The sequence below is a fragment of the Patagioenas fasciata genome, chromosome 3, assembly GCF_037038585.1.
Source record: "Patagioenas fasciata isolate bPatFas1 chromosome 3, bPatFas1.hap1, whole genome shotgun sequence".
Classification (NCBI taxonomy): domain Eukaryota; kingdom Metazoa; phylum Chordata; class Aves; order Columbiformes; family Columbidae; genus Patagioenas; species Patagioenas fasciata.
Genome location: NC_092522.1, coordinates 105,007,186 through 105,029,141, shown reverse-complemented (window position 1 = coordinate 105,029,141; position 21,956 = coordinate 105,007,186). Strand labels below are relative to the sequence as shown.

Below are 21,956 nucleotides of genomic sequence, written 5' to 3'. Positions count from 1 at the left end.
AGGGGTATTGGTCAACATTGTCTGTTACTTCTTTCCAGATGCTTTGAAAAGAATGAATGGAAATAACCAAGGATAAAGAAGCTGCTGTTTTGATTAAAAGTACACTGAACAACGGGGCATTACATTCTTCTCTCTGAAAATTTGCAGCAAGAAAAGTAGATCATCAGCTAAAGAAAGGTAAACTAGAATTTTATATGACCACACTCTCAAAACTCAAAGGCTATTTTGATGAAGCTGGGGCCCTAAATTAAAGCAGCACTGTGATTCTACTTTATAATAAGATGTATTCCCTGCAGTCTCTGACTTTTATTTTCTTCTGAAATTCTACATAAATTAGCTCGCATTCTGTTTACAGCATCAAAGTACCTCCATGCTTTGATAAATCACAGCTGAGATGTCAGTGGTCACTGCTCCTTGAATGAACCACTTATATGTAAAAAAGGCAACTCTTGGGGGGTTAGAAATCAGAAAAAAATCTTACCTTGCAGGAGTAACTAAAAAAGGCAGCATATGCATGAATCATGTTTGCTGAGGGAGTAGCATATTATTCTTTTCTGTGGTTACATCAATAGTCTAGGCCCATTCTCCACTTCTCCCCGAGCTCACTACAGTTGCCAACTACAAATGATATTTTGAGGCTGGTTCATTTTAGAGCTTCTCTTCATCCTCAGACACAAAAAAAAAAAAAAATCAGTTACAATAGAACGAAACAAAATCACGGAAGGATGTGTAGGGCTATCACTACTACATGTCAGCAGGATGTTTCTGTACAATGTGTTTTCTGCGACTATGCAGGGAAGGGGCAGTTTGGGAGGTAGATGGCAATGGCAGATAAATGGCCAGCTGTCCAGCCCCTTTTCTGTGGATGATGGATGCCTGAGTATTCCTTGCCTATTCAGAGCACTTTGCAAGCTGCAGGCAATGGATGCTTCCTTCAGCATTTGTAAATTTTATGTAATAGGCTCCTAACATTCAGACATTCCTCTTCCACTTTTTTCCTCTGGGGTCTGCTAGAGCTCACATTAACATTTCAGTTAACCTGCTAATCTCTTAGCACCAACGCAACAGGCCACATTAAACAAACAACAGATGGAAATGTGAGAGACATAATGGCTACACGATGTGAAATACCCTGCAATTAGCAACGACTTGCATTGATTTTTTTGGAAACAGTCCTTCCAGAGTCGTTCAAGTTTCCTCCCACGGCTGCATTAAGTTCTCAAGAATGAATTCAAATCCAGCCCACTGCTTTCCACAGTGAGAAGTGGGGTTTTTTTAATAGACAACATTGTACACTTTACCTTCAGTGGTTCATATCTACTGCAGCTTGACTGCTGAAGTCATCCCTTTTGCTGCTCTCTTTGGCTACTGGATTATATGAAAAATATTATTTATATCAGGTTCTCCTCCTTCAAAAAAATCCATTTTTCTTTTAATTTCTTCACGCTCCAGCAAAACTCAGAAGACACCAAGGAAAGACTGATGGAGGAAACTATGAGAGCGTACTGCTTGCCCAAACCTATCTACTGGAGGTGGAACCGAGGCAGGAGATACAAGAAAATCAGCTCGGCGGTTTCCTTCAGCTAAATTGCCTTGAATTGTCAGATGACTACGGATATGTGTTATGAAGTATCGGTGTTGTCTCTCTTCGACCAACAACCATAGTTGCTTGAACAAAGACATCAGTTGTGCATCCTGAACCTCTTTGAGCAATGATCTTTCAATGCGAGCTACCACACCTACTACATACAAAGAATCACAAACAATATTCACTGGGCTATGAGCAAATCTGATAAACACTTCTATTACAGCCCTGAGTTCCAAATGCTGAGTTGATCCTTTCAGGTCAGTTAGTATCACATCGTGCCATTTTCCATCTGTTTTCCATGTAATTGCTGCTTTCTGCATTTTACCCCCTGCGTCAGTGAACACTGTGGGTCCTTTAACAGGAAATTCTGAGAGAAGAGGGGGACCCTCCTCCATTGATCCCATATTCAAAACTGACATTAACTTGTGTGGAGGGGAAAATGTCTTAATTAAGGCTTGAGAATCTAATAACGCAATCTGAAAAGGTAAGGAGTTCTGCAAAGCCCACTGTAAATATTCTGAAACGAGGGGAACAATGATATATGCAGGCTCAGCCCCTGAAATTTCGACTATTCTCTGCCTACCTTTCATTATAAGCTGAGCAAAGACCTCAACCCTGGTTGTAATGGTTCGTTTGAGTCGAAAATGCAAAAACACCCACTCTAAGATCTTTAACGGCTCCTTACCAGTTGTCCATTGCATTATGAGAGCAAAAGGATAGTTAGTATTATTTACAATTAGTAGTCCAATTACATAATCTGGGTTCCACCTATGGCTGAAAGCTTTTACAAGTTTGGACATAATCTTTTTCAGAGCAGCATCCGCCTCAGCAGTAAGCGTTCTAGGAGAGCTAATGTCACTATCCCCTTTTAGCAGTTTTACAATTGGAGCTAAATCCTCATTAGTGATCCCACAAATGCTCCGGACCCAATTCAGATCACCCACTAGTTTCTGCACATCATTTAAGGATTGAATGACAGGCCGACATACTATTTTCTGAGGTTTCACTGTGGACTGAGAAATTTCCCAACCAAGATATTTCCATGCTGGTTGAATTTGTACCTTTTCTGGAGCAATTTGCAATCCTCTATGCTGTAAGGTATCAGATACTTCATTTATCAACAAATCAGTCGAAAAAGTTTCCCCAGCTATTAATATGTCATCCATGTAGTGGTAAATCACTAATTCAGGATGAGATTTTCTGACTGATTGCAAGGCCCAAGCTACATAAATTTGACACATAGTTGGGGAATTTTTCATTCCCTGTGGCAAAACTACCCATTGATACCTTTTCGCAGGTTCAGCCTTATTTACAGAATTTATGGAAAATGCAAAACGTTTACAGTCATCAGGATGCAAAGCAATGGTGAAAAAACAATCTTTCAAGTCAATTATTAAGATCTGCCAATTTTCTGGAATCATGACAGGGGATGGTAATCCCGGCTGTAATGCTCCCATGTCTTCCATGGTATCATTAATTTTTCGAAGATCATGTAACAACCTCCATTTCTTTGATTTTTTCTGAATAGTAAACACAGGAGTATTCCAGGGACTTGTAGACGGCTCTAAATGCCCTTTTTCAAGCTGTTCCTGTACTAGCTCTTTGACATGGGCGAGCTTTTCTTCACTGAGCGGCCATTGATTTACCCATACTGGATCATCATTTTTCCACTGTCATTTCAGTACTGGTCGCCCATCATCAATGACCACTTCTAGAAATTTTGTTGTTTTGTCACCAGAGTTGCTCCTAGTTGTCCTAACACATCTCGTCCTAATAGAGAAACAGGGATAGACATCACATTCATGCAGTAAAGAACTAAATTACTCATGTTCTTCTGTATTATCACAAAATGCACATTTTGAGTCAACGGAATCTCATGATTTAACAGACTGTGAACTTATCGTACCATGTAACAAAGACCTATCAAAATTGCAGCATTCTTAAACAGATACCCACAAAGAAAACAGGTTAATAAGGAAAGCATCTTGCAGACTTTAACAAGTTTTCTGACCTGTGTGTTATCAATTAAGTCTCTCTCAGCTTGTTGAAGTTCAAATCGCCCTGCCTGTAAAACTGTCTGAAAAGATTTAATGATTTCTTGTCCGAGTGCTTTTCTATGTTTTAAAACACCTCCCAATACCGATTTTTCAGGAACACAACTGAAAACAATCATTCCTGACCCCATCTTGCAAGTAAAAACCTTGGGGGGGGGGGGGGGGGGGGAGGCGGGGGGGAAGCAAAGGGCTGCTTGCAGCCTGAGTGGGAAGAGCAGGCAGAAGGTTTTATGGCGCACTTAAAAACAACTAGTGAAACAATTAACTCACATTCCTGACAAGCTGCTTGATTTTCAGAGAGACGGTACACAGGAACACATAATATGTACTGTAAAACTCGCAAATAACATGCTGATAGCAAACATTAGCATTTTCTACTGCTAATTTCAACACCAGTGCTTCCTTAACTTCTAAGTTTTCAATCTGCTTATTGATGGTCTCTTGAAGGTGGTCAATAAATTGCATGTAATTCTCATTGGGACCCTGATTAACAGTTGCAAATGATTTGGCTGCTTTGTTGGTTTCAGGCACCTCTCTCATAGCTTGATATGGCTGACTGTTGGATTCACTCACTAATAGCTGATCTGATCTTTCACACAGTTCTTTTGCCCAGTTCTTATCCGGCGGCTCCTTCTTTTCTCTTGTAGGCGTTAGAAGGATAGAAAGCGGTGAAGGCGGACACAAATCAGTAAAAGAATTGATATTACACTTATTTACGACTTTAGCATTCTCAACTTTCACCAGTCCTTTTGACAAATTATCTGACTCCAGTTCTTTGGACTTCTTGGTCTCTCCAGGGTCGTGTGATGGTACAGGAGGACATCCACTCGGTAATTTTCCTCCCTCCGCCCCAGACTGTTGTATCATTGGGGGTGCCGAAGGCACAACAGGGGATGGAGTAAGGAGGGTATCGAAAACACGAACTGGGTAAGCTTCACAGTTATTTTTAGAGTTCTTATCAGGCTGTAACGCTGCAAAAATTCCAGTAACCGCAGCCCGCCCAGCCTTAAATTCTTTTAAGGTGGAAATTATAAGCTTCCATGTAGTCGCTAATGATTTAGCTTCATCTCCGTCGCTAACCTTATCCCATAATTTCTGCCCTATATCGTCCCAAAATTCAATTTTAAAAGCTTTCTCAGCTTCTGACGGGTAGCCGTTAGTTCTACAACAAACCAACAGTCTACGTATGTTACTTTCTTCATATTTAAGTCCTCTCATAGAGAGAATATGCAGGAGGACTTTAACTATAGCTTCTTCCTCTGAGGATATATTCTGCCCCGTAACTTCACTCTTCCCTCCTCCTGCTCCCAGCCGCTCACCTTTCCCGGGGCCTTCTTCAACAAAATTTATCCGCGGAACGTCCGTACGTCTCCGCCCGGCTCTCAGTCCAGCTGAGCCGCCTCCGGCTGGGCCGCTCCAGGCTTTTCCCCGACCTTAGTGAGACGCCCTTCGGAGTATCACGTCGGGGTCACCATTTGTTGGAACGATAAAGGACTCAGCACTCCGATTCAATGTGAATCACGCCAAAGCCATTTATTACAGAAACATGTCTCCTTATATACGCAACTATTCTCTAAACACGAATCCACGCTCCAAGCATGGATTCGCTAAATGAGTATCATGGGCAGTCCACACGCTGGAGCCCCACCGATGATAGGTCCAACGACTCACGCCATGCTGAGGCCCTGTTAATGAAGAAACGCCCCTCTTTCTCACAGCAGATTCTGTTCTCAGCTTCTTGAAGTGGCCTTGAGATTCCTTTGGGCCTGACTAATTCAACAACATATCTCCTTCTAACGAAACCCCTTCACAATCTTCTGTTTGCATATTCTGGAAAAATCCTTGGTAGACAATTACTTGGCAAAGGGATGCTATCAACTGCTCTGGCTCAACTGGATAATGCAATATCTGGAATTCAGCTACTATAATAGGAACATTCTCTTTCAAGCTGAGGTGCAGATCAGTCACAGCTTTGGAGATTCCTATAGCAAACATGCCAGAGCTGCTTTATTAACTGTCAGATCAGTTTGTCACTGTCTAGGGGACTGCTATTTTTTTTTTTCTCAGTGAGAAATGGTAGATCCATTGCTAAAGCATATGCCAGTGCATAAATGAAATATTAGTTCATCAGTCTAAGCTCCTGCTCTATCTCAAAAGCCTTCTCTACAGGTCTTCAAGAGAAGGTGGTGAGTGGCTAACAGTAACTCATCATTCATAGTCACTAAATTTGCATTCAGGTAAACTCCAAGTGCTGGCCAATGTGCACAGGACTTTTCTGGAAGCTGTCACATAGATAGCAAAATATCAGGCCAGCAAGAACTCCTCACATTCAGGGATTCTCCTGGACATAGTCAAGGAGAAAATACATATATCTGATCATTACTACCATCTGCCCAGACATAGATCTCCAGTATTTCCTGGCATGCCATGGTAAAACATGGAAATCATGAGCTTAATCACATGTCACACAGATATGGTTAGTAGAAGATGTAGTGCTAGAAATCTCAGATTCAATTCTCTCTTCCTATGACTGTGGCCCTTCCTATAGCCATCCATTACACAGGTTCTAGTGACATACATTTATTAATTCAGAGACAAAGGTTTAGTGACAGACTGCTACAAATTCTTCTGTCCCTGACACATAATTATTCCTGAAACAAACTAACAGCCTGCATTTATCTTGAATAAAACTTTCAAGAAAAAGAATTCAGTCACTTCAAATGTGCCTCTTAGCACACCTCCCTTCTTGTTCTGATATAATTAAGAGATAAAGTCAATGGAAGAGAGGCTTGGTGTGGGACCCACTACAAGATCTATAGCATAGTATTGATCACAAACTTCAAAACAAAGCAGTTATTTTCCACATGAGTAGACAGTTTTTGACAATTGTTTGTTGCTAAATCTTTTTTTGTCCTCCTACCTTCTTTATTTCTTGTATAAAACAGATTCAAAGCTAAAATAACTTGATAATCCAATACAATCAAGTTCCAAAGTATAAAATAAATCAAAAAAATAAATCAGAATCCACTTCTTTCTTCCCCCAGAAAAGGCTTAATTTTCCTTAAGTTTGTTTTTGTTGTTGTTTTGTTGTTGTTGTGTTGGGGTTTTTTTCACATTGAAAGCTTGAACATATCAAAATAGCATTTTATGCTCTTAATTGAATGAGCCAGCGTGGTAGGAGACAGATCCCAAGAAGTGCGCCGTTTGCAGAGCACAGCGGGATGAAGGGGATGGAGTGCTTGTAACCTCTTCAGATGTAACTGAAGTGTGTGGCATTCAGATTGATAGGTAAAAAAAAAAAAGTCTTTGCATATATGACATTCATAGGAATTAACCCTGAATATGAGGGCCATAAAAGTAATGGTGACTTATTCTAAACACATTTGCTGAATGGATGAATTGAGAAGACTTCATTTTGCCACACATTTTTAACATAGCCACAGACTTACAGAAAATAAAATTGGTCCCAAGTAAGGAGGGAGGGCATCTGTGAGGAAATTTTACTTTGCTATATGGTAAAAGAACTCATCAGACCGGGCAAACCCAAAGAAACCTAATAACTTAAAAGCATACTATATAGCGAGTTCATTTTCTGTTGCTTCCCTAATTACTATATACAGACAAACAGAAAACTGGATGGTAACCTGATGCTTAGAGAGAAATCAACATACATATCCTGTCCAAATAAAATGTAAATACAGAATAATTTCTTGGGTGTTATATTTGTGCTATATCTTTCTAAAAGTAAAAGGAGAGGAGAGGGAGAGGGAGAGGGAGAGGGAGAGGGAGAGGGAGAGGGAGAGGGAGAGGGAGAGGGAGAGGGAGAGGGAGAGGGAGAGGAGAGGACAAAAATCAGGCTCAATGAAGCAGCAGGATTAATAATGATAGATAAATTTGGTTTGGTGTACCATCAATCTGCATGGAAAAGATGACTTTTGAAATCTGTCTTTTTACATGACTATAAGGTTGCTTTATAGAAGGAACTAAAGCATACTAGGAAAACAATGTACAGCTTATCAACATTAAAATAATTTCTATAGAAGCAATTTTACAGTAGTTTTTTCTGTCTTAAAAGATGTTTCTCTATTTCAGCTTTTTGATCTACATACCAGCGCCAAAATAGAAGAAATGTAACTATCAAGAAAACAGCATTAATAAGCATGTTTCTATGTTTAGATTAGAAGAAACTTGATGAAACTGATTACAACCTTGAACTTAATTTTAATTTTTGCTGAATAATGAATATTGGGTTTTTTTCTTCTCTAGTTTTCAGGTTTTACAGTAAAGATAGTTACAGACATTAATATATTTGCCTTGCCAAAAGCATAGTAGGTTTTGAATAAGTGATCTCACATACATAATGTTAATTCTTTTTGAAGTTTCAGTAGGGTTGGAGATGTAGAAAATGTGTTGGGCTTGCAGGGTTGTTTTCCTCCACTGGTAATGTAATCGGAACTTTTCCAAACTGGAGCTACTTGACAAAAACTTATTCACATCAAGATCAGCTTGCATGGCTTAAATATAAGTTGCATACTTGAATTGTCCAGGAATGTTGAAGGGAAGGACTTCAAGTACATCTATTTAAATTTTAAGGCTTTTTATTTCTTTTTAAATTTGAATATTATGACTTGAAATCAGCACTTAAAGTCCTGCACAGAAGATTAAAATAATGGGTAATGTTATGAGACAACTTTTACAATTATATTAAATGAGTTTTATGTCGAAAACAAAGTGGAGAACAGAGATTGTCATCTAACAGATGCTCATAAAGTATATATGAATGTTGGTTGGATTAAATTTCTGCTGCCTCTAAGCTCGGTTTCCTCAGTGCAAAAGTCAGGTCCCGGTAGCAGGGAATACATCTGCAGTGTTCATTACGAATGCTTCTATCTGCCTCTTTGCTGAAGAGAAAGGAGCCAGAGAGGCTTTCACTGCTACCACACTTACCACAGCATCTGGTCTTCCTGCCTGGCTGCCTCCCACCACCACCAATGTTTGGGAGAGAAGACTGAGTAAAGCTACAGGGGACATCAGTCCTTCTAGATGTTCCCATCCACAATAAAGAATACTGAAGCACTGTCAACAGGGTTCTTGTCTCTACCCTCCTCCAAGTCTCCAGCTATTGAGCCCGTATGACGCAGGCCTCCATAGAGGTTGGAGGAGACCTTCCAGGTCCTTTGCCCATAGTCCTAAAAAAGGCTGTATTTTTACATGTCACGCACTTCTGCATCAGGGGAAGAGTGAGGTTATGAGGTGCAAGTGGTACTGTGCTGAGGATGTGTCACTTTACAATTGATGGGGATGACACCACAACTAAAAGACCATAAGAACACTGAAAAACATCTGAAACAAGATAGCTAGGCATGGTCAATGTTAGTTTCTCTCTTATTTTAATGAGATTGTACTGCTTTCTGCAGAAGACAGTGGCTTTGTGAATTGGTTAAGGAGTACATTAAGACCTCTCCACTACTCACCCAGTTCTGCATCAGTTCTTGCTGGAAGGCTGGCAGCAGGTGGGCTCCATTTAGTGTAAAATCTGACTGCTGTTCTCAGGTGTCTTCCTCTCTACTTGTGATCCATCTGTGTCTCAAAGTAAAGAACAAGATTTCTGAATATATACTGCATATCAGAAGTCAGTCTCATTCAATCATCCAAATGGCTCTGGCTCTCTACCGATATTGTGAGTCATCCTTCATCTGCCCCACATACAGTTCTTACATGTACCACAAGATCTTCCCAGTGATGGCATGAGTTGCTCAGCATCCTGCAAGGACAACCTCAAAAGCCCTTCGTGGTGACCACGTTTGCAATATCTTTCAGCAGAAGAACTCCTCACTGAACACTCACTAAACACATCCTCCATCCTCTGAAGAATTAGTGACGCTTCATCATTATTATGACACTTAATCATTCCCATTTGGCATTTGATCATTAGGCTTTATAACTGAAATGCATCTCTTACCTTTTGAGAATGTTATTTCATTTAGCTAATTTTTCTTCCATAAACTTAGTAATTTAACTCTTGTTTAATATCAAAGCTGACATACTTGATGGCTATAAGGGATTTAGTTTAGTCTTTAGATCTTTGTTTTGGTATCATTTTTTTGTTTTTAAATGTTGTCAGAATCAATAATGTTCCTTACCCAGTAAATACTTAAAAAACAAGATAAGTTTCTGATTTTTGTTATTCTCAAAGGATTTGGGTGTCATCTAGTCATTCTTCCTGGCAGTCAGCTCAGGAAAAGCCCCAGTACTACAGCTCAGCAGTCACAATCTTCTATCAAATCAAAAACTAATACAGTAACCCTGTGCAATTAGAATCAACAGAAGAAAACAATATCACTTTTCTTCAAATGATGCAACATGTTGCTTGAAACTCTTTCCAAGAACTTAGTCACTTTTATCTGAAAAAAAAACTTGAATTCTCTCTAACTTTCTATCTTAGAATTAACACGCTCTGCTCTGCTTCTTGTTTAGCAAGTGGGACCAGTTTCCTTCCAGAATCTCAAAGGCTCCTTTACCCCATTATACATACCTGCTCAGACCCAAAGCCTACCTTCCACTGAGCAGTATTTGGGGTTTAAAAGTTACAATTTTTTGTTTTTTGTAGTGCAACTGATCTATTCCCACACAATATGCTGTCCCTTACAACATCCTTCTATCTAAAAAGGAGAGATATGGGTTTGATGGTTGGACCACCCAGTGGATAAGCAATTGGGTGGATGGTTGCACTTAAAGAGTTGTGGTCAACAGCTCAATGTCTATGTGGAAACCGGTGATGAGTGGTGTCCCTCAGGGGTCTGTATTGGGACAATAATTATTTAACATTTTCGTCAGGGAAGCAGCCAGCGGGATTGAGTGCATGCTCTGCAAGTTTGCTGATGACACCAAACTGTTCAGTGTGATTGACACATTGCAGGGAAGGGATGCCATCCGGAGGGACTTGGACAGGCTTTAGAGCTGGGCCCGTGTGAACCTCATTAAGTTCAACAAGGCCAAGTGCAAGGGCCTGCACATGGGTCAGGGCAACTCCAAGCATAAATACAGGCTGGGCAATGAGTGAATTGAGAGCAGCCCTGCAGAGAAAGACTTGTGTGTAGAGGTGGATGTAAAAATGAATACAAGTCAGCAGTGTGTGCCTGCAGCCCAAAAGGTCAATCACATCCTGGGTTGCATCAAAAGAAGTATGATCAGCAGGTTGAGTGAGGCGACTGTCCCTCTCTACACTACTCTCATGAGAAGCTAGCTGGAGTACTGGATTCAGCTCTGTGGCCCTCAGCATAAGAATGACATGGACCTTCTCAAGTGAGTCCAGAGGAGAGCCATGAAGATGATGAGGGGGCTGGAGCACCTTCTGTATGAGGTCAGGCTGAGAGAGTTGGGGTTGTTCAGCTTGGAGAAGAGAAGCCTCTGGGGAGATCTTATTGCAGCCTTTCAGTACTTAAAGGAAGTCTACAAGAAAGCTGGAAAGGGACTCTTTATCAGGGAGTGTAGTGATAGGACTAGGGGTAATAGTTTTAAACTGAAAGAGAGTAGATTTAGGTTAGATAGAAAAAAGAAATTCTATATCATGAGGGTGGTGATGCACTGGAACAGGCTGCCCAGAGAAGCTGTGGATGCCCCATCCCTGGAAGTGTTCTAGGCCAGACTGGATGGAGCTTTGAGCAACCTGGTCTAGTGGAAGGTGTCCCTGCCCATGGAAGGGGGGGTTGGAACTAAATGATCTTTGAAGGTGCCTTCAAACCCAAACAATATGATGCTATGATTCTATGATCCTAACATTTTAAAGTGAAGGTGTCCAGTATTTAAAAGATTAAAAGCTGGTCCAACAGACCTCAAAATACACATAAACATGAATTTCTGTTTATCCCACAACTGAATGGGTTTTTGCCCTTTACTGAACATGTCACAGCTATCCCTTCTTGGATAAGTCCTGTTTAATATTTTAATCAGTGATCTGAGTAAAATATAAAATAATTTCTAGAAAAATTAGCAGGTGACAAATATTGCTAGAGAGGTAAATAATGACATGGATAATTCAGCAATACATTGCAATCAAGAGTGCTTAGTAAGTGCATTTTATACAGCCCAAAGCAACATCGAGGACCTTGAAAGAAGGACTATAACTGACATCTAAATCATTATGACTGTGCACTGGAATACACTGACCACGAAAATGCCACAGGGAATATATGCATTGAACAACTTCCCCTGAGAGCAAATTAGTGCATCATATTGCAGCTACTGGTATAAGATGTAGCTCATTACTACATACATACATATATATACACTGCATGATGCCACTGATCTCTTAGCATGATAAGTGAAGAGCACAGGGGGACAACGAAAGGTGATACCCTTCCCATTGTCAATCTGATCATGAAGGAGACTGCAACTTTCTTTTCAGGAACAAGCTGCTGCCATGCAACAGTCAGCAGATGATAGAAGTAACACTAAAGCTGTTGACACTATAATTTTCTATCTGTAATAATGCAACAGGAGACAAAAGCAGCAACAGCAACCAAAAAACAAATGCTCTGGATTTATTCATGGTGGGTGTCAGCTTTCTCTGCTGGAGTAACAAATATCAAGCATCTTCCCATCTATATCAGACATCAGTCTGGATATCAGACTGTGATTTCCAGGAAGCCAGGCTGATCAAAGGAGCCTCCAGATATAACAGAAAGGCACTCCTGGATGGCTTGTCAGCTGTATCTCAAATTGTACTTTGACTGATGCTGAACAAGATGCTTGCAATACTGTATTAGAGGACATTGTTTCTTAAATGTTCAGCCTGACAACTAGACCTAACAATAACAGAAGACACAGTAAATAATTAATCTGATCTCTTCATCTGCACACAATAGCAAAGCTTATCTTCCATAGTTAACACAGCTGCAAAATAAGGAATTTCCTTAAACATGCCATCAGCCGATCAGCCAATTATGTAGGCTTAGGCCATTACCTAGTTCAGAAACTTCCTATATGTAATTCAGACATACAGGTCTTGCTCCAGAATCAGATCATCAATTTCTGTTAAGCACACTTCTGTACGGTAAGGTCGATTTTCTTCGAAGTGCTGTTGTGCACCCCTTTAATCCACTCATCAAGCTTTCTAATGCATGCTAAGTCAGAGAAAAAAAAATAAGACTCAAATGTAATATAGTGCCCTGGAAGTCAGTGCTAGTGTTAACTCTTCATTATAATGGCTTGATTTTCCCAGCTGAGTCCTTGTCTTATCTCTTATCAGCTGTGCATGATAAGCACGTGGCCAGCCACACAGCTTCATAGAATCTCATTTAAAGCAGAAATAGAAATCCATATGAGAAAAACTCCTCACAAAATACAGTTGGCCAGAGAAGCACTAGAGAAGCATTTCTGAATTCATAATAGGGGTGTGACACAGCACATGACTTCAACACAAGGGCTCATACCAGTGCATCTATCATGTCATCCTGACTGACCATAATTACATATTTAGCTCAATGAGAAGCAGCATGTAGTTCAGAAAGAAGGTTAAAAAATTATGCTTGACTTTAGCACAGTAAAAGACAACTGCTGTCAGAATATAGACTTTCAGAGAATTTTCTAAGGGGCAACCTCCCCAGTTGTTTTGCTATTGTAAGGTACTGTATATATGGAAGGCTGTTTAATACCTTTATGCTGTCATGCTGTCCTTTCAGTGTCATGGTAGCAGTGGCTAGGAAAGCAGAAGGAACAGCAGAGCCAAATGACAACCATCTATCCTTGAGATTGCACAGCACTATGAATCTGAGTGGCTATTTAACAATGAAGCCTCTTTTGAAATCCTGGCAACAAGAAATTCTACACAAAGTAAATCTTTTATTGTTACAGGTGTCAAAAGGTATATTCATTATTATTCTTCCTAGAAATAACCATTAACATGATGCATTTCCACTGCTGGGGAATGTATGTGGCTCTACTGTAGTCTCTTAGAACTCCCTAGTGTAAATTTAATAGTCTGGATGATTACAACTCAGTGCACATGGCTTGTACTGCTTAGTTTACTAATAGAGATAGAATTACTTCATCTAAGGTTGTACATCTCTTTCAAATCACTTGCTCACCTCCTGGCTGGCCCACTTTTCTGCCAGAAGGCCCCTGGAGCTCCATGTGCTGCCTGAGTTCCTTGAATTGTGTTACTGATATACTGAGACTGCATACATTTGCTTCAGGAGCGCTAAAGCAGCCTACTGGGATCAGGCTTCTGCTCCTCCATTAATTAAGCTCATGTAAAATTAAACCTTTTACAAAAATATATTAACACTGATTTCTATCATATCTAAACTTATTGTTTCAAACTAGTAGTTTGAATAAGTCTTTTGTCAACTTGACACATGTTGATTAGCATTAACTTCATTAAGTTCCTTAATATCTTACATCGGTTAGGACCTCATTTTGCTCCTCATCAGTATCAGGGGACAAAATCCTATGTCCCCTTCTTTAAACTTTTTTAAGTATTGGCATTCTAGTTTTCTTCCTGATCTCTTAAATTTCATTAGCGTTTTCAGATTTATTGGAAGAACTATTCAATCTGCCCTTTTAAAACTCCTGTATCCAAATTACCTTGGCCAGATGATTTTAAAATGTTCAATTTTACTAGACGTTCTTGCACATATTTCTGAGTTGTTCTTGCAGTAGGATGTATTTTATTATTATGACCTAAATAAATCAAGCCAGTCGTTTTCCAGCCATAGATTGGAAATATCATTGGGCATTTCTGCCTTCTCACCAATAAAACTGGCAATTTGTCCACTTCTGTCTGGCCAGAGATAACACTAACTGGACATAATATATACAGATAATATTATAATAGAAGAAATCATAAAATAGCATGGAATATGTAACACTAGATGGAGCTTAATTTCTTGCTATAACAATTATCCTGCTTGACTACGTATTTTAAAACACTAATTCTTCTTATTTGTAACTGCAGAGCAGAGCCCTGTGACATCTCCCTGTCCCTCTTACACAGCCTGCTCTTGTCACTCCAGCTGCCCAAATCATTCTGTCTCGCCATCTCCAACCTCAATAATACTCAGAAGCAATGATATGAAGGATCACTTTTCTGGACATAGCTAGAAGTGGTTCCAACCTGTGCCCTATTACACTACATTATATGCAGTTTATGTGGGCTACAGAAACACACTTTTCTATGCACAATCAAATAAATATTATTAGTTCAGATATAACCATTATAGAAAAAGGAAGAACACAAAAGAAAAGTTCACTGAAAAATTCTCAAAATTATAAATTTAAAATTGCCACACACACATACAGACACACACCTACTACCTCTGCTACTAACCATTTACTATACTAGTCCTCCTCATGAAGAAAAGGAGGAGAATTAGCAGAGGAAGATATTGATATTCATGGTGGCATTTATTTTCTCCACACTTCAGAGTCTGACTGTTACTTTTTAATATTAACAGGCACTATGCCTTGCTCTTTTTTTCATGATCCATAAATATCTTTTCTAAATGTATTATATATACTGTGTTTTACATATACTGGGTACTTGGGCTTTGTTCTGTTCTCCTTAAAAATGGTTTTACTGAGCTCCAAAGTTTGCATTACTTTAATGATCAATAACTGACCACTGGTGAATTGTTTATAGCCTCTGGTATCCTCCTGGTCTTCTACTTTCAAGGCCTCTGCTACTATCCTTCACTTGCACTCCAATCCACAACATTATTATTCTAGGGTCATGGACCATTCACTATACACAGAAGAACTGCTTGGTATTGCTACCTGTTATTTGCAGAAGGACATGAAAATACTTATACTGCTACACAACTGCATAATGCTAGCTAAAGCTAAATGAGTTATGGAAAAGTTACCTGGTTGTTAAACTTCCGTTGTTTTAGGCAAACAAGCTAAAATAAAAGTCTTGATAGGGCAGAAGAGTGCAGACAAAAGAAACTTGGTAACTCAGAGCCCAGAAGCCTTCCAGAGTCAATACAAAGTCTATATTCTGTTATAGCAATGGCACCACTGTATTTAATGGGATACTCAATAATAGAACTATCTCTATTTAGCCTCCTACACTACCCTGAGGTCTTTATTTCTCCTGCATCTCTCAACACTTTCTCAGCTTCCTCTGTCTTTAAGGCCTTAAGTAGAAATATTCCACAGACCACTTCTAAATGATGTTTACTAAACAAAGCCCACAAAAAACCAAACCATTCAACTTTTAAAGGTCATAGTTCAATGATGAAACCTCTCAAAGCACTCAATGAAAAGTTTGTGCCACTAATTGGAGTTCTTCATATATGATCATGTCATTTTCATTTTCCTACCCTTCTCCCTCAGAATTAAAGAAATTCCCAGGGGCTCTGAAACTGGAAGAAAAACACAGAGGATGAGGGATGGTGAATATTCTTACAGATAATACTAAGGCCAAGTCTTCTCCAGTAGAGGTTCACAATATGAAAGTATGTAAAAATATTCCACCTAAGTAAAAGCCAGAATGTTTTTTCATCTGCATTCTACACTAACATTCTCATTTTTGGTCTCAGGCAGAACCCTATAATTCTCATCTGATTCAGACTTCAAAACTAGGGACTCTCTTCTATGCAGCAGATATCAAGTCCTCAAGCAAATATGAACATAAGCCTCAGGAAGCATCAAGAGTATTCACCCTTCTAAATGAAATTTCTTGGATCCAGCCTGATATAGTAATTTCTTGTACCTGCTCCCATGCACTTTCAAAGTGACAGATCTCTCCAAACCCTCAGAGCAACTTACTTAGAAAGTTATAAATGTCTGACTTGCACTTGAAAACCCTTTTTTTACCAGTTAGTGTTTCCAAGCTGCTGGCCAAGATTACTAGATCCATTAACATTGCTATCTGGAATATGAATTCATCCCTTGTATGTTTATCTTCACCCAGCTCCATGCTAGGGTCACACTGAGCACACATATCTGCATTAGAGCAAACAGGGATCCTAAAAAAAAAATTGTGTTTTCTTGTTACTGCAGACCTCGTACTTGTCATCAATTTATCTGACAGATGTCACCAGAAACAGGGTAAAGAGCAACACTTGAAGGCAGGAGCAGACACAATTGTCATGCCTGGGAGGCTGATCTCTCTATTGCTCATGATGCCTCCTCTCTCCTCCCATCTATGACAGAAAATTGAACCCTGAAGACAAGACAGAAACATCCCTTTGGAAGCAGCTATTATAACTTGATTATGCTAGGTCTCCAGCGTTATTAGTATTTGCTGCCTGTGCTTGCCATTAGCGCCCATCAAGTTTTAATAATACTTTCTGAAACAGAACTGTAAACATTTCACACATCCAAATTAACACCTGATTATTTTCAATCTGGTGAGGGTGGAATGAATACAGAAAGCTTTTTTATCACTTTTGATTTTAGAAAAATATATGTAGTTTTATAAATACTCACTGTGAGATTTCTGTTTTTCATTTTTTTGAAACTTCCTTAAATTGTGCATGTCTTTATTTTGCAAGTATTCTGTAGGGCTAATGGCAAGTCGCTTACCTTAAATGCTTTTCCACTTACACGTAAATATCAGTTTAACCAGAGTTTGACAGTGAATTCACTTCATAGCTTGGAGTTAGGGAAGCTACTACACAGTAGATTCAGGGACAGTATATTTGCTACTCCAAACCAGCCTGGTGCAGGCTTTCTGCAACGAATATTAAAAATGCTTTTGTGTCAAACACCTGCCACAGATCACCAGTAGAGGTTTTTGAGGATTCAGGCTGCTTTTATAAAACCTCTCTCCATTTTATCCTTAGGTAGTTCAATAAAAGCAGGTGAGACGAAGTGCCTTTTGGAGATGCTCAAATACATGAAAAGACTAAGGCTACTCACTAGGCTCAGACAACAAACTTTTAGACTTCCAGAGTTCAAATAAATGAATGCAGTCCACAACAGTGTAGCTACTATACAGTATATTTATTGTCCAGTATATTAACCTGAAATAGCCATGTGAAGATAAAAGCCCAGGAGGCTGAGAAAAACAGTTGTTTTGTTCCCATTAAGAGTGCAAGAAATATTATTAGGCATTCCAGTTGTCTGGGCTGTATTAGATTCTCTGAAATTCTTTTTTGATTAAAAAAAAAAAAAATCTAAAAATACTGTATGCTATTTTCTGCTTCTTTGAAAAATTATTAATTTAATATCAGAACACATCTGCACCTCCAAAACCATCAAGTTTGCAATCAAAGCAAGTTGGCCAAAACAGTTTCTTAAACAATTCGGTTATTTAGCAGGCCTTTATGTCATTAGTTTCAGGCACTGTTTCCAATTATGTACTGCATGACCTTACACTAACATGAAATGATCTATAACATTTAATGTGTGTTGGTGGGCTGATGAAAGACTAGAAAAAGAGAAGTATCGATTTTTAAAGTGTTTGTTCTACACAGCATATATTTTTCCTAAGTATAGTCAGTAAACATAACTACTTATGACAAGTACGGTGTAATAAGTTCCTTGGATCACTGAAAACACATTTAAGACTCACATTTCTGCACTGAAACTATGACAGAAAATGGTTTGGGTTTTTTCCACATAAATTACCAAGTATGTGGAGAAATAGACGCATATCAAACTGGAGCAACATAGCTGACTATCAATCAGCGACTGACATAGAACTAGAATGGTTACAAGTTTTTAACTGGAAGATGTCAGTTGAAATTAATTTCACAGAGAAAGATATTTCAGCACAGTTTTATGATTTGCTGTCTTTTCCTTGTCCATCAAAATCTCTGTTGTTCTGTCTCTTTATCTGGATATTTTCTATGGCTCCTTCTCTTCCCTCCAGCCTTTGAAAAAGACTGCTTGCCAATGTACTGCATCCTCTGTCTGATCTGCTATCTCAAAAGGTTGTTCTCCACCTGCTGTCAGATGCTATATATCTGACACAAGAGTGCAAGGAGGATGAAGTTAAGAGGTTTGGTATGAGAGGGGTTGAGGAATATTGCAGATCAAAACACTTCCGGGACTGCCAGATTTGCTGAGGTCTGGCAATAGGCTTGTTCTATTTCAAATGGTGCTGTCTAAGGAGAGCCATGACAGAAAAGAGCTGATCCACCAGGAAGGTCTGAGTTTTCTCTAACGCTGGCTGAGCAGAAGAGCAGAAGGTCTCTGACAGATACATATTAAAATGTAGGTATTTAAAATTGTGGTTTTCACCTTCATAGAATCATAGAATATTTTGGATTGGAAGGGACCTTCAAAGGTCACCTAAATCACATCCACTTCTTTGCCATCATCTATCCACCTGGTTATGTCCTCATAAAAGGCTATGAGGTTGGTCAAGACTTGGTGAAGCCATGTTGACTGCCCCTAATGACCCTCTTATCCTTGATATACCTTGAGATGGCACCAAGGATAAGTTGTTCCATCAGTTTCCCAGGGATGGAGGTGAGGCTGACAGGTCTATAGTTACCCAGGTCCTCTTTCTTGCCCTTTTTGAAGACCGAAGTGACATTTGCTTTCCTCCAGTCCTCAGGCACCTCTCCCGTTTCCTAAGATTTGGCAAAGATGATGGAGAGTGGTCCAGCAATGACCTCAGCCAGCTCCCTCAGCACCCGCGGGTGCATCCCATCCGGACTCATGGATTTATGGATGTCTAGATTGCCTAATTGCTTCCTAACCCTGTCCTCATCAACCAAGGAAGACTCCTCCATTGTCCTGCCTTCCTCTGGGGCCTCACAGGTACAGGGCTCCTCAGGACAGCCTCCGGCAGAGTGGACAGAGACAAAGAAGACATTCAGTAACACTGCCTTCTCTGTATCTTCTGTCACCAGGGCACCCACCTCGTTCATCAGTGGGCCTACATTGCCTCTAGTGTTAGTTTTATTTGCCATGTATTTGAAGAAGCTCTTTCTGTTGTATACCTTCTATTTTCATTCCAAATGCCTCTGTTTTCAGCCAGAATTCAAGGTTTTTTAAAGAAGGAAACCTTCGCTTGGCCCGTTGCCTAAGAAACCTCATGTCTTCGGTTGGTCCAAAAAGCACATCGCCACATTCTTCCAGATGGAAGACTGAAGACAATTACCTAAATTACAGTTTACATTCCTGGAAGTCAGTTGTGCATGCTGGGATTCAACAAGAACTGTCCTGGGTATGAAATTTTTACTGTACTTGTAACCTAGAGAGAAAATAAGAAAAAAAAAAAAAAGTATGGAAAAGTGACACCAAAAAATCTCATGTTACTAATGAGTAATTTACTGATTGTACTTCTATACTAACTTCTGTTATAGACTGTTTCGCATATATTGTCATCTTAAATACAGTCAAGGAATTGAGAGCTTGTACTGATCCTCTTTTAATGTATAATAAGTATAGTTCCTGACACACTGGCCCTTGACCAGAATCGTCAGTGTAGACAGACTGCCAACACCCTGCCCTTGACCAGTATTGGCTGCACAGACTGGCTGCCAACACCCTGCCCTGGCTGACATTGGCAGCATAGGCAGGATGTCACCCACATTATTCACATAAGGTAGGATTCTCTCACATTCCACCAGCACTGGTGGAGCCAAGGGCAGCATGAGTCTCACTCACATTCAAAAGACATTTGCATGATTGGCTGTTTCAGCCAGATGATCCCAAAAGCAAGTGTCCCCAGGAGTCCCAAAGAGCCTTGGCATCACTAGTATCCTGTGTTTGCTATTGGGGATTGGGTAGAATCACTGTATGGGCAAATTGTTGATCATCTTTCCACTGTCTCAATAAAGTCTCATTTTAAAATGTCATCAGACTCCATTATTGTTCAGACCACAAAGCCCAGTTCCAGACAAGTTGTGCAGATTCACACAATTCATCATATATGTAAAAGAAATGGTCATTAGTACATCTTCCAGAAAAGAAAACACTCATTTATAAAACATTTCAATTCATCAGCAATATTGACATCATAGCATCAGCATCTTAATATTATCAGCTCTGGCAACTGAAAGCAGAATGTTTTCAAAATTTTTACATTTTGTATTTAATACATATATCCTGCAGTTCTTTAAAGAAAGGGTCTTTTGAAATTATGTAGTTACGGTCCAAAACAATCTGCCTTTTTTCCCTAAACACTAGAAAGCAAAAGAGCAACGGCTTTTCTTCATGGCATGCTACACTCAGGGATAATTGAGGACAGCCCATCTCAGCTGTCAGTCTCACCAGAAGCAATGGTTTCATCCTATTCAGTTTTCCAAATTATGCACAGAAGCTGATGCACTATGTAAGGGACTTTGTAAAACAAACTTCTCAGAGTGTCTGTACTTTGCATTTATCATCCACTTATTCTGCAGTTCAGCATCTGTACTATGTATTGCTTAGCTGCAGGTTCTTACTGCTGTAAAGGACGGATATAGTATTACAACTCTACTTTGAACTACCGCATGTGTCACATTAACAGAGCAGCACAGGAATAGTGCATATCTGGCTTTTTCTGCTTTGGCAGATTATGCACAAGATGTCCGTGAAAGAAACCAAAAAACACCTATGTATTTTTTTATAAAATTGCAGCAACAAGGAAAAACTGTGCTCTCTTTCTGTAGGGATTAAAAAAGCCCAGAGGAAACAAAGAGCAGTCTGTGATGCTTCAGAAATTACTTTTCATATCACCTTTTATCTATTCATCCATGTAGTCCTGTTGCATTTAATATCATTATACAGTAGAGCCCCCATGGACAAATCATGTGGCCAACATACATTTCAGCATCCTTCAGGATTATACACATGCTTCTGGCAGCTAGTTCTCCCTTTTCCAATTGTACTCTCAGCCTTCCTTTATCTCCCGGTCAGTTGAAGTGAGCAGCACAAAAATAGTTGGGCACATTCTTAAAGCTGCAACTTAAGATAAAAAACCTCAGGCCCCGATTTCAAAGATTTTCTCTCCCTACGTTGACAAGTATAGTGTTCTGTGAGCTCTTTTCATAGCCACCATCTGCAGATTTGGAAATACTAGGCATCTGCCAATCCTTCTTCACCTTGCCACCTTCCTCTACCCTTCTCAGTAACAAGAAAGAGTTCCTGTAGCTGGTAACACTAAAAACACAGAGACATCCTTTCTGTCTGCCAGGAGAATGTGTAATGACACAATAAGAGTGGTAAGTCTTCTAAAGAAAAAGGATTTGCTTTTTCCCAGAAAGGTATCTCCAGGGATATTGCAGAAAGAAGATGCTTTCCTAAAACACTATCCAAGATGTTCTCAGGGATTAGAAGAAATTGAATGGGACATGATTCTGTGGTTGAAACAAGGTGTTAAGTGCCATCTGAAACACCTGAAGTGTGTCTACATCAGCAATTTCGCGATC

General features: G+C 39.6%; 1 protein-coding gene across 1 annotated transcript in view; it reads right to left on the bottom strand.

Annotated features, from left to right (window-relative positions):
- Positions 1-672: 672 nt before the first annotated feature.
- ACP1 (acid phosphatase 1) overlaps positions 673-21,956 on the bottom strand; it is a 261,957-nt gene continuing 240,673 nt past the window's right edge. Inside the window, exon 6 of the mRNA XM_071807025.1 lies at positions 673-2,851. Coding sequence (XP_071663126.1) covers positions 2,774-2,851 — 78 coding nt within the window. The 3' untranslated portion in view covers positions 673-2,773. The remainder of the gene's footprint in view (positions 2,852-21,956) is intronic.